The sequence below is a fragment of the Rutidosis leptorrhynchoides genome, chromosome 11 (genome assembly GCF_046630445.1).
Source record: "Rutidosis leptorrhynchoides isolate AG116_Rl617_1_P2 chromosome 11, CSIRO_AGI_Rlap_v1, whole genome shotgun sequence".
NCBI lineage: Eukaryota > Viridiplantae > Streptophyta > Magnoliopsida > Asterales > Asteraceae > Rutidosis > Rutidosis leptorrhynchoides.
In genome coordinates, this window is record NC_092343.1 from 242,393,589 (window position 1) to 242,410,642 (window position 17,054).

Here is a 17,054-nt window from a genome sequence, read left to right on the forward strand (position 1 = left end):
AATATAGGATTGATCAATTGGCGCCATCCGTGGGACTCGTTTTGCAAAATTAAACTGAAATTTTTTTGTCTTGTGCTATCAAACGATTAATTCTTCGGTTTAGTTTCAATCGTGTTTTTGTTGTGATGATTTGTAGGAGCATACGTTTGAAATTGGTGGTAAATTGCTTGATTATTTCGAATAATGAGCAATTTTGGAAATGATAGTGATAAACTGGTTGCTGTGCGAGCGGATGTCCAAAAAAGAGGAAAAAAGCGAAAGTAAGCTAAATTGTATCAAAGTTTCAACTCACACCAATTAGTTTCCCAAAAATGCAGAGTGATGATTTCTCTGAAATGCCGATAGTAGTATCGTGCAAAATCGCGGAAACTGGAATTATAGTTATGAAAGTTCATATTGATAATGGCAGCAGTGTTGATATTATCTACGAACAATGTTTCGTTCAACTGCCAGAGAGTATTAAAGCAAACCTGCAAACAACTGCGGTTTTGCTAACTGGTTTTGCAGGAGAATCTTCATTGCCTATAGGCGTTTTGCCATTAGACATTGCGCTTGTTGATATAAATGATGACGCTTTGGTGGGACAAGCACGGTTAGATTTCTATGTTATGCGAGCCTCATCCCGCTATAACATGCTGCTGAGAAGAACCGCTATAAGTAGATTTGGAATTATCCCGTCTACAATTCATGGCATGATTAAATTTCCAACGTATAAAGGGGTCGCCACAATATGTTCAATGCGCATCATGCCTATTTGTGCGGCTGTTATGTAAAAACCGCAGAACAAGAAACTGCCGCTGATGCGGGTAATATGGAAATGATTAATACTGCATATCCCGAGTAGAAAATTAAAGTAGGACGCAATGTCAGTGCGGATACTAGGAAACAAATTGTGCAACTGCTGGTTCAGTACATGGACGTTTTCGCTTGGTGCGAAAATGACATGACTGGTGTTCCGCACCATATTGCGGAACACAGGCTTAATGTAAATCTAGCTCTAAAACCTGTAGTACAAAAGCGAAGGGGTATGGCCCCAAATCTCGTAAAATGGCTGTGCGAAGAGGTAACTGAATGTATTTTGTATGCCCGAGAGACATATTTAATTAATGTAGCTAATATGTTATGATCCAAGTCGGGTCATACCCAATAATAAGCTTACCGATACCTTAAACGTATTTGAGCTTAACGATTGGATCATTAAGTAAATATGCGACACTTGGATTTTAGAAAATCGGTTTTCTAAAATATTATCACTTGAGATAAATTATTTGGATAATTATATATAATTTTTTATAGGTTTAAATAATTATATTGTGTTATATTTTATAAAATGTTTATAAAGTATATAAGTAACTAAACAATGCATATGTTTTATAACAAGTTTTATATATATATTGTTGGAATTCAATATAACAACATGTTCTTAATGTTAACATAATTACTAAACCAATTTAGTAAGATTTATATTAAGCGGAAGCACGATTTATTAAGAAAACAAGTGTATATATATGACCAATTTATTAGAATTCCAACTAGACATCAAGTCATGAAATATGCTTGCAAAATAGAAGTAGTTTAGAGGTTATACCTTCTCCAAGTTAGGAGGTTAATAAGTGATGATGAAGATGATGAATGAGTGTGTGAACCCCAAGCTTTTGATGGACTAACACCACCCTAGAACTTGGTTATGTTTTAGACACTTAATCACCTTAAAACCAAGCTTGAAACTCTCTCCTTTTGTACCCAAGAAAATGGACATCAGCTATGTCAAAAGATGATGATTAATGGAGCTTCAAAATTATGAAACCTCAAGAGATTATACCCCAAACTTATCACCAACACCCTTGCCTTTAGTTAGGATTTTATTTGACACTTGATTTGAGCTTGAAAAAAAAAATTTAGAACACCCTTTGAGTCCAAAAGGGGTCACGGCCAGCAGCCTGTGCAGAATGGTGCTGTGCAGTTTTTTTTTCTTACTTCAAAAATCTAGTTACACTTGAGAGACTTGTTCAAACCTTGGTCCTTGAGTTGCCCATGCACATAAGGACTTGTGAAGTCTTAAAAGTAACAAAACAAGGCAAGCATGGAGTCCCAAAATCTGCACTCCCTGTTATTTTATAACAATGTTTTTACATATATATAAATATGTTATATATATATAAAACATGTATTTGTTATGTTACTTTCACATTTTATAAATCTTTTATAAAATATAACACAATATAATCATTTAAAACTTATAAACAATTATATATAAATTATCCAAATAATTTATCTCAAGTGATATTATTTTAGAAAACCGATTTTCTAAAATCCAAGTGTCGCGTATTTATTTAACGACCCAATCGTTAAGATTAAATACATATAAAGTGTCGGTAAGCTTGTTATTGGGTATGACCCGACTTGGATCATAACACATTAGCTACATTAATTTAATATGTCTCTCGGGCATACGAAATACCTTCAATCTCCCACTTGCACGAGAAACATAAGAAATTAATGCAAGTGATGGATACCACCTAACGACCGTCCATCACCCCCAATATGTTATGACTTTGTGCCATTCAATAACATCATCCTTTTCGAGTTCCCATCTCGAATATGAATAGGTGAATCTTTTCATTATATCCTTTTGTCCTAGATGTCATGTTAAACCCAAGAGACACAGAATGATCACTCTCTTTTAGATTTAACTTTATCAGGCCTTAGACATCTGACTCTCAACGAATAAGAGGGACAAATTCCATCTTGACTACATACATCCTAAATATGTACCTTGCATTATGCCTGAGCTCTTCCTTGTGAACTACTATATTTCAGAATAGCGAAGGAAAGAATCAAGGCACGATACTTGGTAAATATCCGAACCCAATATGTATCTCAGGTCAGAGGATACAATGATATTCGCCTTTACTCAAGATTACATGTGATCAACCACAAAGGCTCCATTTAGTAAATCTTGAGGGCGGGTCTTCCAATATTTGTATCCCACAAATATCTATGAACCTTGGTTGCAACCTTGCCCCACATTCATCCCGTGAATGTATACCAATCCAAGTTCATAATAGTCTAAACCTCACACTTGTTCCCACAAATGTGATCGACTACGGAATTTAGAATAATTACTTATTCATGGATAAAATATGCAAAATAGGAACATAACTCAAAATAAATTAATGCCATAATTATATTAATGAGTTTGAACAATTTCGTTCCGTTACAATACTTAAAACAGATCATGACCAATCACTAGAATATCGAAGCCCTATTGCACAAACATGTCCAGTATGTTTTGCTCCATGTAAGAGCTTCGTGAGAGGATCCGCTATATTAAGATCTGTGTGAACTTTGCGAATACATATCTTTCCCTTTTGAACTTCATCCCTTATGTAGTTGAATCTTCGCTCAATGTGACGGGTCTTTTGGTGAGCACGAGGTTCTTTGATTTGAGCAATCGCACCCTCGTTGTCACAAAAGATCTCAAGAGGGTCCTGAATGGAAGGGACTACTCCTAAGTCGTCGATGAATTTCTTCATCCATGCAGCTTCCTGAGCTGCCAATGATGCAGCGATGTACTCCGACTCTGTAGTGGATAAAGCAATAACATCCTATTTTAAACTCTTCCAAGAGACCGCACCTCCATTTAACGTGAAGACATAACCAGATTGTGATCGAGAATCATCTCGATCAGTTTGAAAACTCGCATCCATGTAACCTTTTACAGCGAGTTCCTCCTCACCAGACCCATATATCAGAAACATATCCTTAGTCCTCCTAAGGTATTTCAATATACATTTGACAACAATCCAATGACTGTTCCCTGGGTTATTCTGGTATCTACTTGTCAGGCTAAGAGAGCATTACACATTCGGTCTAGTGCATATCATTGCATACATGATTGACCCAATGGAAGACACATATGGGAGTTTCTTCATTCTCTCCTGTTCATTTTTCGTGGTGGGGCACTGAGATGAACTAAGAAGTGTTCCCTTTTGAATAGGTACCAAACCTTTCTTAGAGTTCTCCATCTTGAACTTTTTCAAGATCTTTTCAATGTATGCACTTTGATTCAAACCTATCAGTTTCTTGGATCTATCCCTGTAGATGCCAATCCCCAAAATGTATTGAGCTTCTCCAAGATCCTTAATGGAGAAGCATTTACTTAACCAAGTTTTAACACCTTGCATTGCGGGAATATCATTCCCAAATAATAATATATCATCCACATATAATACAAGGAACATGATAGTGCTCCCACTAGCTTTCTTGTATACACAAGCTTCATCACCATTTTTAATAAAGCCAAATTCCTTGGCCTCCTCATTAAAATGATGATTCTACATTCTAGATTTCAATCCGTAGATTGACTTCTTTAACTTGCATACCTTTTTAGCATATTTCGGATCAACAAAACCTTCAGGCTGAACCATATAGACATCTTCCTCAAGATATCCATTTAGGAAAGTGGTCTTGACATCCATTTGCCATATTTCATAATCATAATGAGCAGCAATGGCAAGTAATATCCTAATAGACTTTAGCATTGCCACTGGCGAAAAAGTTTCATCATAGTCAACCCCTTAAGTTTGAGTGAAACCTTTTGCTACAAGTCTAGATTTATATGTATCCAAGTTTCCATGTATGTCAGTTTTCATTTTGAAAAGTCATTTACAATCAACTAGTCTTGAGCCAGTAGGTTGGTCAACAAGTTCCCAAACTTGATTGTCATACATGGATTGCATCTCAGCGTTCATGGCTTCCTGCCATTTATCCTTATCAATCCTTGATAAAGCATCTTGGTAGTTTGTTGGTTCATCCAAATCAACCACATAGCAACCATCCATGAGAAACCCATATCTCTTAGGAGGATTATTAATCCTACCAGATCTGCGAACTTCTTGTGTATTTTGATCATCCATTTGATCACTCTCAACATTTTCATGTTGAGTGCTAGTGTCAACCAATTGTGTATCATCTGTTTGATCTTGAACCTCTTCAAGATCTATCTTCCTTTCACTATTTCCTTCCAATAGGAACTTAGTTTCAAGGAATTTAGCCTTCTGAGCAACAAATACATTCTGCTCGGAAGGATCATAGAAATAATATCCCATATCATCCTTAGGATATCCTATGAAGATACACTTCGTGGATCGAGCATTCAACTTATTAGGGACGTAACGCTTAGGATAAGCTTCACATCCCCATACCTTTAAGTATGATAGAGATGGAGGTTTTCCAAACCACATCTCATGAGGAGTTCATTCCACTTGCTTGGTTGGGGCCATATTTAGAATACGAGCCATGGAGCATAGACAATAACCCCAAAATGATAGAGGTAACGTGCTTCTAGACATCATAGATCGAACCATATCCATTAGGGTTCGGTTCCTCCTTTCGGAAACTCCATTAAGTTGGGGTGTTCCAGGGGGAGTAAGTTGTGAGATAATCCCATAACCTTTAAGATGATCTTGGAAAGCATCACTTAGGTATTCACCTCCTCTATCGGTACGAAGTACCTTGATTGTCTTATTGAGTTGATTTTGTACTTCGTTTTGATATTCTTTGAATGCTTCAAAAGTTTCATCCTTATGTCTTAACAAGTAGAAATATCCGAAACGACTGAAGTCATCAATGAAAGTAACGAAGTATCTTTCACCATTCCTAGTCATGGGCTTAAAGGGTCCAAATACATCCGAATATATTAATCCCAATAAGTCTTTAGCCCTTTCATAGGTCCCTTTGAAAGGTGCTTTAGTCATTTTGCCTTGTAAACAAGATTCACATACATCAAATGAGTCTAGTTCACTTGATTTCAAAAGTCCATTCTTTTGAAGTGTATGCATTCGATTCTTGTTTATATGACCAAGGCGACAATGCCATAAGTAGGAATCACTCAAATCCCTTTTGAGTTTCTTGGTGTTTGCATGGAATATTGAGCTATCATGTGATGTGTCATCATGAACCAATTCATAAATACCATTCAAAGGCGAAGCCTTAAAATAGAACACATTATCTAAAGAAACATGGATATCATCATTAATGAAATTAAGATTAAAACCACATAGTTTCAAACGGGATACAGAAATAATGTTTCGTGATAAATCGGGTGCATACAAAACATTTTTCAAAATAAGCTCCAAACCACTTGGTAGCTTCAAAACAAAGTCTCATTGAGCTTTCACTTGCACCCTTGCTCCATTTCCCATGAAGAGACTTGTTGTTCCCGTATCCTGATCACTTCTTTTGAACCCCTGCAAAGAATTGCAAATATGAGTTCCACATCCTGTGTCTAATACCCATGTATTAGAAGAAGTAATACTAAGCTCAATGTATACCATATATACATTACCTGAGGTTTGCCCTGCATCCCTCTTTTCCTTAAACTCCTTAAGGTAGGCCGAGCAGTTTCGTTTGTGATGACCCGGGAATTTCCGACCAAATTTAAACTTAATCTTTATATGTTTCCGACACGATAAGCAAAGTCTGTAATGGTGAGTCTCGAAAATGTTGGAACTATGTTTATATAATCAAATGACCTTTGACTATGCCCGACGATTCACGAACAATTAATTTTAAATAGATATGTGTGTATTAAATATATATTTTGTGACTTCGAATTTATTTAGTAAATGATAATAACACACGTCCATTATTTCGATTGATATTAAACAAGTAAAATGCGAGCTTATGAGTGTATTAAAATAAATACTAGACGAGCCTATTCGATAACGTTTCTTTGTTCTTCCTTTTGATTAATATATGATTTTTATTATTATATACTTCTGTTATCAACCAGCTATAAGTTGATTGAGGAATACTGTGTGCTCATATTATTATAAAGTACCCACTTATATAAGCATCTAAATTATGTTTCTTGTCTAGTCCAATTGTTAACTCCAAACCCCACCTATCTATCCTCTAATTCATATATATATATATATATATATATATATATATATATATATATATATATATATATATATATATATATATATATATATATATACATCAATAGAATAATAATGTGTGCTTATTTTTCTTTGTGGAACACCACCACACTTTTATATATATATTCATGTTGGTACCCGACATCACATACATACATCCACACTTATATTATATTTTGATTTTTTTTTTCATACAACCTACTAACATTTGTTCTCTACTGCTTGCAACTAGACCAAAACCACCAAATAACCACAACTATCATCAACTTTTGTTCTTTACATACATATATACGAATTATATAACTATATATCTATATCTATAATCATGGGATATCCATCACCATCTTCGGCCTTCTTCTATTTTTCTTTCCCCCTATTCTTTTCGTGACCACTGCAAATTTACCACTCGATTTCCATCATCATATTTGTTTGTCATCGTATGATCCAAACAAATCGCAATCATTAACACTATGCAAATGTTTGATTCCTTACTTTCTGTTTTCAATCATTTTCACATAATAATATATAAAACATATACACATATAGACAGATCATATGCATAGACAACCACAAACCATATCATCACCACTTGCATAATTCTGTTTCTTTCTTTCCTTCTCTATAATTGATCACCACTTCACTCTTCACTCCAGCCATCACCACCCTTTTGCTACATACTTAGGCAGCCTAAACAACTATAAATCAGAAGAATTGTTGCTACTTACTCGCGAGTTGAAGAAGCTACTGCTACTATTATACGTCCTCTGTTTACAGCTCTACACCATCATCACCTCATCCCTCAAATTACCACCACAATCAAAACATCAATCATCCATGCTGCTGCTGCTAAACGTTCCCTGTATCGGTCACCTACACAAACCCATCAAACCCTTTGTTACACCTGCTGTTCGAATGCAATGAATATTACAGCTTTCACTGTCTGATTTACTTTAACCCGTTACAAATCACCACCAATAACAACCATAACCATCACAATTAAACTGGTGTGTTGCAGCTATGTTTCCTTTTCCATTTCACTGCAAACAACCACCATGACTATTCTGTTCAGGCTGCTGTTATGTTTCATATATATTTTTTTTTGATTGCACAGCCTTAAAACCCAAACGAAGAAGCTGCAACTGCAGCTGCCATTTCACTTGTTTTCCTGTTCAAAACGCACACCCAACACAGCCATTAAATTACAGCTAACTAATGCTACAACTGTTGTGTTTGCCACTCTCTTTTCCCTCTCATATTTCTGTCTTCTTCTTGCTCGAGCAGTACCCAAAAGCACCACCAAACTGTCACCTCTCGAGTCTTAAGTTCCTGCTATTACGTTCCTATAACTGCTTAAGCTCGTTGCTATTTCTGTAGTGACCCGAACTTTTCCATGTTTATATATATTAATTGAGATTGATATTTACATGATTAAATGTTTCCAACATGTTAAGCAATCAAACTTGTTAAGACTTGATTAATTGAAATATGTTTCATATAGACAATTGACCACCCAAGTTGACCGGCGATTCACGAACGTTAAAACTTGTAAAAACGACATGACGATATATATATGGATATACATATGGTTAACATGAGATTATGATAAGTAAGTATCTCCATAAGTATATTAACAATGAGTTATATACATATAAACAAGACTACTAACTTAAGGATTTCGAAACGAGACATATATGTAACGATTATCGTTGTAACGACATTTAAATGTATATATATCATATTAAGATATATTAATATATCATAATATCATGATAATATAATAATTTAACATCTCATTAGATATAATAAACAATGGGTTAACAACATTAATTGAGATCGTTAACTTAAAGGTTTCAAAACAACACTTACATGTAACGACTAACGATGACTTAACGACTCAGTTAAAATGTATATACATGTAGTGTATTTAGATGTATTAAAATACTTTTGGAAGACTTCAAGACATATATCAAAACACTCATACTTAACGAAAATGGTTACAATTACTTTTCCATTCTTTTCTTTCATCAAGAATTCTAGTCGTATTTTTACCCGTATTATACACAGCTTCAAAACGTACTTACTATGAGTATATACCAATAGGAACTAGCATGGGATTCCACTCTTGATTATGTCATGTATGACTAATCAATTTTAACTTCTACCATGAGCTAGTCAACTAACTAGAACTCCTTTTAACCCCACTCACCACTCACCAATTACCACTCATCATTCACTCCATTTCACTTCCAATTCTCTTTCTAATTCTCTCTCAACACACACACACTATTATGAACGTATTTTTCCAGTAGTTAATCATCATCTTCATCAAAAATCACTTCAAGAATCAAGCTATAATCATCATAGGAAGAACACTTCAAGAACACTTCAAAAATCCCTTCAAGTTTACTAATTTACTTCCAAGCTTTCTAATCCATTCCAAGTAATCATCTAAGATCAAGAAACCTTTGTTATATACAGTAGGTTATCTTTCTTATTCAAGGTATTATTCATATTCAAACTTTGATTCAATTTCTATAACTATAAACTATCTTAATTCGAGTAAAAATCTTACTTGAACTTGTTTTTGTGTCATGATCCTACTTTAAGAACTTTCAAGCCATCCAAGATCCTTTGAAGCTAGATCATTTCTTGTCACTTCCAGTAGGTTTACCTACTAAACTTGAGGTAGTAATGATGTTCATAACATCATTCGATTCATATATATAAAACTATCTTATTCGAAGGTTTAAACTCGTAATCACTAGAACATAGTTTAGTTAATTCTAAACTTGTTCGCAAACAAAAGTGAATCCTTCTAACTTGAATTTTAAAATTAACTACACAAATGTTCTATATCTATATGATATGCTAACTTAATGATTTAAAACCTGGAAACACGAAAAACACCGTAAAACCGGATTTACGCCGTCGTAGTAACACCGCGGGCTGTTTTGGGTTAGTTAATTAAAAACTATGATAAACTTTGATTTAAAAGTTGTTATTCTGAGAAAATGATTTTTATTATGAACATGAAACTATATCCAAAAATTATGATTAAACTCAAAGTGGAAGTATGTTTTCTAAAATGGTCATCTAGACGTCGTTCTTTCGACTGAAATGACTACCTTTACAAAAACGACTTGTAACTTATTTTTCCGACTATAAACCTATACTTTTTCATTTTAGATTCATAAAATAGAGTTCAATATGAAACCATAGCAATTTGATTCACTCAAAACGGATTTAAAATGAAGAAGTTATGGGTAAAACAAGATTGGATAATTTTTCTCATTTTAGCTACGTGAAAATTGGTAACAAATCTATTTCAACCATAACTTAATCAACTTGTATTATATATTATGTAATCTTGAGATACCATAGACACGTATACAATGTTTCGACCTATCATGTCGACACATCTATATATATTTCGGAACAACCATAGACACTCTATATGTGAATGTTGGAGTTAGCTATACAGGGTTGAGGTTGATTCCAAAATATATATAGTTGAGTTATGATCAATACTGAGATACGTATACACTGGGTCGTGGATTGATTCAAGATAATATTTATCGATTTATTTCTGTACATCAACTGTGGACAACTAGTTGTAGGTTACTAACGAGGACAGCTGACTTAATAAACTTAAAACATCAAAATATATTAAAAGTGTTGTAAATATATTTTAAACATACTTTGATATATATGTATATATTGTTATAGGTTCGTGAATCAACCAGTGGTCAAGTCTTACTTCCCGACGAAGTAAAAATCTGTGAAAGTGAGTTATAGTCCCACTTTTAAAATCTAATATTTTTGGGATGAGAATACATGCAGGTTTTATAAATGATTTACAAAATAGACACAAGTACGTGAAACTACATTCTTTGGTTGAATTATCGAAATCGAATATACCCCTTTTTATTAAGTATGGTAATCTAAGAATTAGGGAACAGACACCCTAATTGACGCGAATCCTAAAGATAGATCTATTGGGCCTAACAAACCCCATCCAAAGTACCGGATGCTTTAGTACTTCGAAATTTATATCATATCCGAAGGGTGTCCCGGAATGATGGGGTATTCTTATATATGCATCTTGTTAATGTCGGTTACCAGGTGTTCACCATATGAATGATTTTTATCTCTATGTATGGGATGTGTATTGAAATATGAAATCTTGTGGTCTATTGTTACGATTTGATATATATAGGTTAAACCTATAACTCACCAACATTTTTGTTGACGTTTAAAGCATGTTTATTCTCAGGTGAATACTAAGAGCTTCCGCTGTTGCATACTAAAATAAGGACAAGATTTGGAGTCCATGTTTGTATGATATTGTGTAAAAACTGCATTCAAGAAACTGATTTCGATGTAACATATTTGTATTGTAAACCATTATGTAATGGTCGTGTGTAAACAGGATATTTTAGATTATCATTATTTGATAATCTACGTAAAGCTTTTTAAACCTTTATTTATGAAATAAAGGTTATGGTTTGTTTTAAAAATGAATGCAGTCTTTGAAAAACGTCTCATATAGAGGTCAAAACCTCGCAACGAAATCAATTAATATGGAACGTTTTTAATCAATAAGAACGGGACATTTCAGTTGTTATCAGAGCTTTGGTCTTAGAGAACCAGAAAATTTGCATTAGTGTGTCTTATCGAGTTTGTTAGGAATGATTAGTGAGTCTGGACTTCGACCGTGTTTTCTTTAAAAATGATTGCTTAACATTTTTGTTGGAAACTATATATTTTTAACATATGAATATTATGTGATATATTAATCTCTTAACGTGTTTGATATTATGTGATAGATGTCTACCTCTAGAACAAGTCCCATTGACTCACCTAATAATAATGAAGAGTCAAATGTAAATTGGAATGATTCGTGGACTGATTCACAAGTTCCCGAAGAGGAACCGGAAGAAGAGTCGGAACCGGAAGAAGAATCGGAACCGGAAGAAGAATCGGAACTGGAAGAAGAAATAGAACCGGTGGGGGAAATAATAAAACGGTTAAGTAAAAGAGAATCCTCAACCAACCGACCAAGGTTAATTATGGTCAATGGTGTTTCCGCCAAGGAAGCAAAATATTGGGAGGATTACCAATTCTCCGATGAATCGGATTCCGACGAGAATTCCGATGATGTTTTAGAAATTACCCCAACTGAATTTAAAAAGGTAAAAGAAAATAATAAGGGAAAGGGCATAAAAATAGAGAAATCTAATTCCAACCCCGATGAACTTTATATGTATCGTCAACCCCCGAAGTCCTTAAGTTGTAACAATGACCTAGGAACCTCTAAACCACCAGGTTTTTCTAAACCAATGTGGACAACGATGGCTCGTATTAGGGGAACATCATATATCCCTAGAAACTTGGCATTGCGAACCAAAACCGAACAAGAAGAAATGAGCGAGTCAGAATAAGATAGTTGTATTCGTGTGGTGTAATATATGTAATATAGTGTGCTTATGCTTTATGATATATGTAAAAATTGCTTGTATTAATAAGTATTTTTTTATGAATCTAACTCTTGTCTATTTTACAGTATAAAAACACAAAATGGATAGACAACCCAATATTTTAAGAGACCTACCCGGAGACATGATTGATGAAATCTTGTCTAGAGTCGGTCAGAATTCCTCGGCACAACTATTTAAGGCGAGATTAGTTTGTAAGACATTCGAAGAACGTTCCAAGAATGCCTTGGTTTATAAAAGGCTTTCGTTCGAAAGATGGGGGATATCACATTGGGAAATCCATAAGTTACGATGTGTTTACTTTGACGCATATATTGCGGGGAACCCAAATGCTATTTTACGCAACGGGTTAAGAAATTATTTTAACTCAGTATATCCGAATATAGGACTTCGTGATTTAGAAAAAGCGGCTAACATGCAACATAAAGAAGCATGTTATGCTTACGGGTTAGTAATGTTCGCTTCTCACCAAAGTGAGAACAAGAACATCGGGCTACAACTATTAAACAAAACGTTCCCACAAGTGACGGAGTCGGTAATTGGGATAAGAAATGAGGTTTTTAGGTTATTACAAGACTGTTGGTCATTACATAACCCTCGTCCCTTTGACGACGTTACAACACGCTGTCTTATCAACGGCCATAACGGTTATGTTCCACAAGACCAAGGATGGGAAGTAGTCTTAGTAAAACCAGAATGCATGACTTTTTTCTGGATGTATGAATTACGTGTCTTTGTTGCCTTTGCTGAACGACTTGTGTACTAGCTAGAATTATCTTCACAACTATCTTGTATCAAAGTTATTGTGTGCTATATTTCATGCTTTATGTAAAATAAGCGGTATTGTAAGTTTGTAAAATATTGTATAAAAGTTTGAACGCGAAATATTATTATAATCAGTTTTTCATTTAGAATTGTAGCAGTTGAATTGTATATTAGCTACTAAGTATGAACTTAACGGGTAGGTACTACCCGAATTTAAACTTATAAAACGCTAATATGAAGAAAAAGCTTTTATAAATGAGTTCATATTATGCTACGAAATACTATTAACTACTCTTAATATTCTGTATGATTAACTTGTTCCATTTGACTATTTTGAAGGAAATGGCACCGACTACTCGACACACCGTGAATATGAATGAAGAGGAATTCCGTACTTTTCTAGCTTCAAACATAGCCGCAGTACAGGCTGCGCTACATACCAACAATAACCTTGGACCTGGTAGTACAGGAAATCGTGTAGGATGCACCTACAAAGAATTCACTGCCTGCAAACTTTTGGAATTTGATGGAACCGAAGGACCGATCGGATTGAAACGGTGGACCGAGAAGGTCGAATCGGTGTTTGCCATAAGTAAGTGTACTGAAGAGGACAAAGGGAAGTACGCTACGCATATCTTCACAGGTTCTGCGTTAACATGGTGGAATACCTATCTAGAGCAAGTGGGACAAGATGATGCGTACGCACTACCGTGGTCAGCATTCAAGCACTTGATGAACGAGAAGTACCATCCAAGAACCGAGGTCAATAAGCTCAAGACAGAACTTAGAGGGTTACGAACCCAAGGATTTGATATTACCACGTACGAAAGACGATTCACAGAATTTTGCCTATTGTGTCCGGGAACATTCGAAGATGAGGAAGAGAAGATCGACGCGTTTGTGAAAGGATTACCGGAAAGAATCCAAGAAGATATAAGTTCACACGAGCCCGCCTCTATACAACAGGCATGTAGAATGGCTCACAAACTAGTGAACCAGATTGAAGAAAGAATTAAAGAACAGACTGCTGAAGAGGCCAATGTGAAGCAAGTCAAAAGAAAGTGGGAGGAAAACGGTAATAAGAATCACCAATACAACAACAACTGCAATTACAACAATAATCGCAATAATTATCCCAACAATCGCAACATCAATCGCAACTACAACAAACGGCCCAACAACAACAACAACAGCAACTACAACAATCATCCCAACAACAATAATAACCGCAACAACAACAACAATCAGAAGCAGCTATGCCAAAGGTGTGAAAAGTATCACTCGGGGTTCTGCACCAAATTTTGCAACAAGTGTAAAAGAAATGGTCATAGCACGGCGAAGTGTGAGGTCTACGGACCAGGGGTTAATAGAACGAAAGGAACAAATGGTGTCGGAACGAGTAATGGCGGAGCAAGTAGTGTCGGAGCAAGTTATGCCAATGTAGTTTGTTATAAATGTGTAAAACCGGGCCACATTATTAGAAATTACCCGAACCAGGAGAACACGAATGGACAAGGCCGCGGAAGAGTTTTCAATATTAATGCGGCAGAGGCACAGGAAGACCCGGAGCTTGTTACGGGTACGTTTCTTATTGACAATAAATCTGCTTACGTTTTATTTGATTCGGGTGCGGATAGAAGCTATATGAGTAGAGATTTTTGTGCTAAATTAAGTTGTCCATTGACTCCTTTGGATAGTAAATTTTTACTCGAATTAGCAAATGGTAAATTAATTTCAGCAGATAATATATGTCGGAATCGAGAAATTAAACTGGTTAGCGAAACATTTAAGATTGATTTGATACCAGTAGAGTTAGGGAGTTTTGATGTGATAATCGGTATGGACTGGTTGAAAGAAGTGAAAGCAGAGATCGTTTGTTACAAAAATGCAATTCGCATTATACGAGAAAAAGGAAAACCCTTAATGGTGTACGGAGAAAAGGGCAACACGAAGCTACATCTTATTAGTAATTTGAAGGCACAAAAACTAATAAGAAAAGGTTGCTATGCTGTTCTAGCACACGTCGAGAAAGTACAAACTGAAGAAAAGAGCATCAATGATGTTCCCATTGCAAAAGAATTTCCCGATGTATTTCCGAAAGAATTACCGGGATTACCTCCACATCGATCCGTTGAATTTCAAATAGATCTTGTACCAGGAGCTGCACCAATAGCTCGTGCTCCTTACGGACTCGCACCCAGCGAGATGAAAGAACTGCAAAGCCAATTACAAGAACTTTTAGAGCGTGGTTTCATTCGACCAAGCACATCACCGTGGGGAGCTCCTGTTTTGTTTGTCAAGAAGAAAGATGGTACATTCAGGTTGTGTATCGACTACCGAGAGTTGAACAAACTTACCATCAAGAACCGCTACCCACTACCGAGAATCGACGACTTATTTGATCAACTACAAGGCTCGTCTGTTTATTCAAAGATTGACTTACGTTCCGGGTATCATCAAATGCGGGTGAAAGAAGATGATATTCCAAAGACTGCTTTCAGAACACGTTACGGTCATTACGAGTTTATGGTCATGCCATTTGGTTTAACTAATGCACCAGCTGTGTTCATGGACCTTATGAACCGAGTGTGTGGACCATACCTTGACAAGTTTTTCATTGTTTTCATTGATGACATACTTATTTACTCAAAGAATGACCAAGAATACGGTGAACATTTGAGAAAGGTGTTAGAAGTATTGAGGAAGGAAGAATTGTACGCTAAGTTTTCAAAGTGTGCATTTTGGTTGGAAGAAGTTCAATTCCTCGGTCACATAGTGAACAAAGAAGGTATTAAGGTGGATCCGGCAAAGATAGAAACTGTTGAAAAGTGGGAAACTTATGGAATTCATCACATAAACAAAGTCACAAAACCCATTTTGTAGTATATAAATTCGTGTATGTGTGTATGTAACAAGCGGAAGCATTTTAAAGTTTATGCATGTATAGTTTAACCTTTTCAACATGAATTCCATTTATAGATCTAGTCTTGAAAATATACTATAATGTAAATAGAGCTAGTTAGGAGTTATACCTTCTCCTAAAATGGAGGTAGAAGCAAGATGAAGATGAAGATGATGAATAGCAAGCTTCTAACTTGAAACCTCAAGAGATAATACCCACAAGCCTTAATCTAACAACACCCTTGTATGTAGTTAGGATTTTTGACACCAAATAAGCTTGAAATCAAACTTGAAGAACCCCTTTTGTTCTCCCTTGAATTCGGCCAAGAAATGGAGGAGGGAGGAGTTTTTGGTTTTTCAAATTTGCAAGTAATGAAGTGTGTGAGAATGTGCAAAAGGTGTAGTATCAAATGGAGAGTTTAAACAACCAAGACAAGGCATGGGGTGGCTTGTCTTGGAGCCTTAAAACCGCCACCCCCACCATTGGTTAGAAAATATTTTATTTTTCCTTTATTATTCAAATTAACAAGATTAATTTGTGGAGGAAAATCCCATTTGATACTTACACATAATTCTTTATAAAACCCATTATAAAGATAAGTAAATATATTTATTTACTTGTAAATTATAAAACTTATAAGCCACTTACAAGTTGTCCATTTGTTACTTGCACATATACTTAATTTTATAACCATTTTATAAAATTATCACACTTACATTTATAATTATCCAAATAATTATTCAAGCATGTTATCTTTAGAAAACCAATTTCTAAAGTCAAAGTGTCTAGTATTTATTTTAAAGATCCATTCATTAAAACAAATACTTTTAAAGTGTTGTCGGCTTGTTATTGGGTATGACCCGACTTGGATCATAACATATTGGCCACATTAATCAATTATGTCTCTCGGGCATATGAAATACCTTCAATCTCCCACTTGCACGA

At 35.2% G+C, this 17,054-nt stretch overlaps 1 protein-coding gene across 1 annotated transcript in view; it reads left to right on the forward strand.

Annotated features, from left to right (window-relative positions):
- The first annotated feature begins 913 nt into the window (after positions 1-913).
- LOC139875494 (uncharacterized) overlaps positions 914-17,054 on the forward strand; it is an 82,406-nt gene continuing 66,265 nt past the window's right edge. Inside the window, exon 1 of the mRNA XM_071862830.1 lies at positions 914-1,073. Within this exon, the coding sequence (XP_071718931.1) occupies positions 914-1,073 (160 nt within the window). The remainder of the gene's footprint in view (positions 1,074-17,054) is intronic.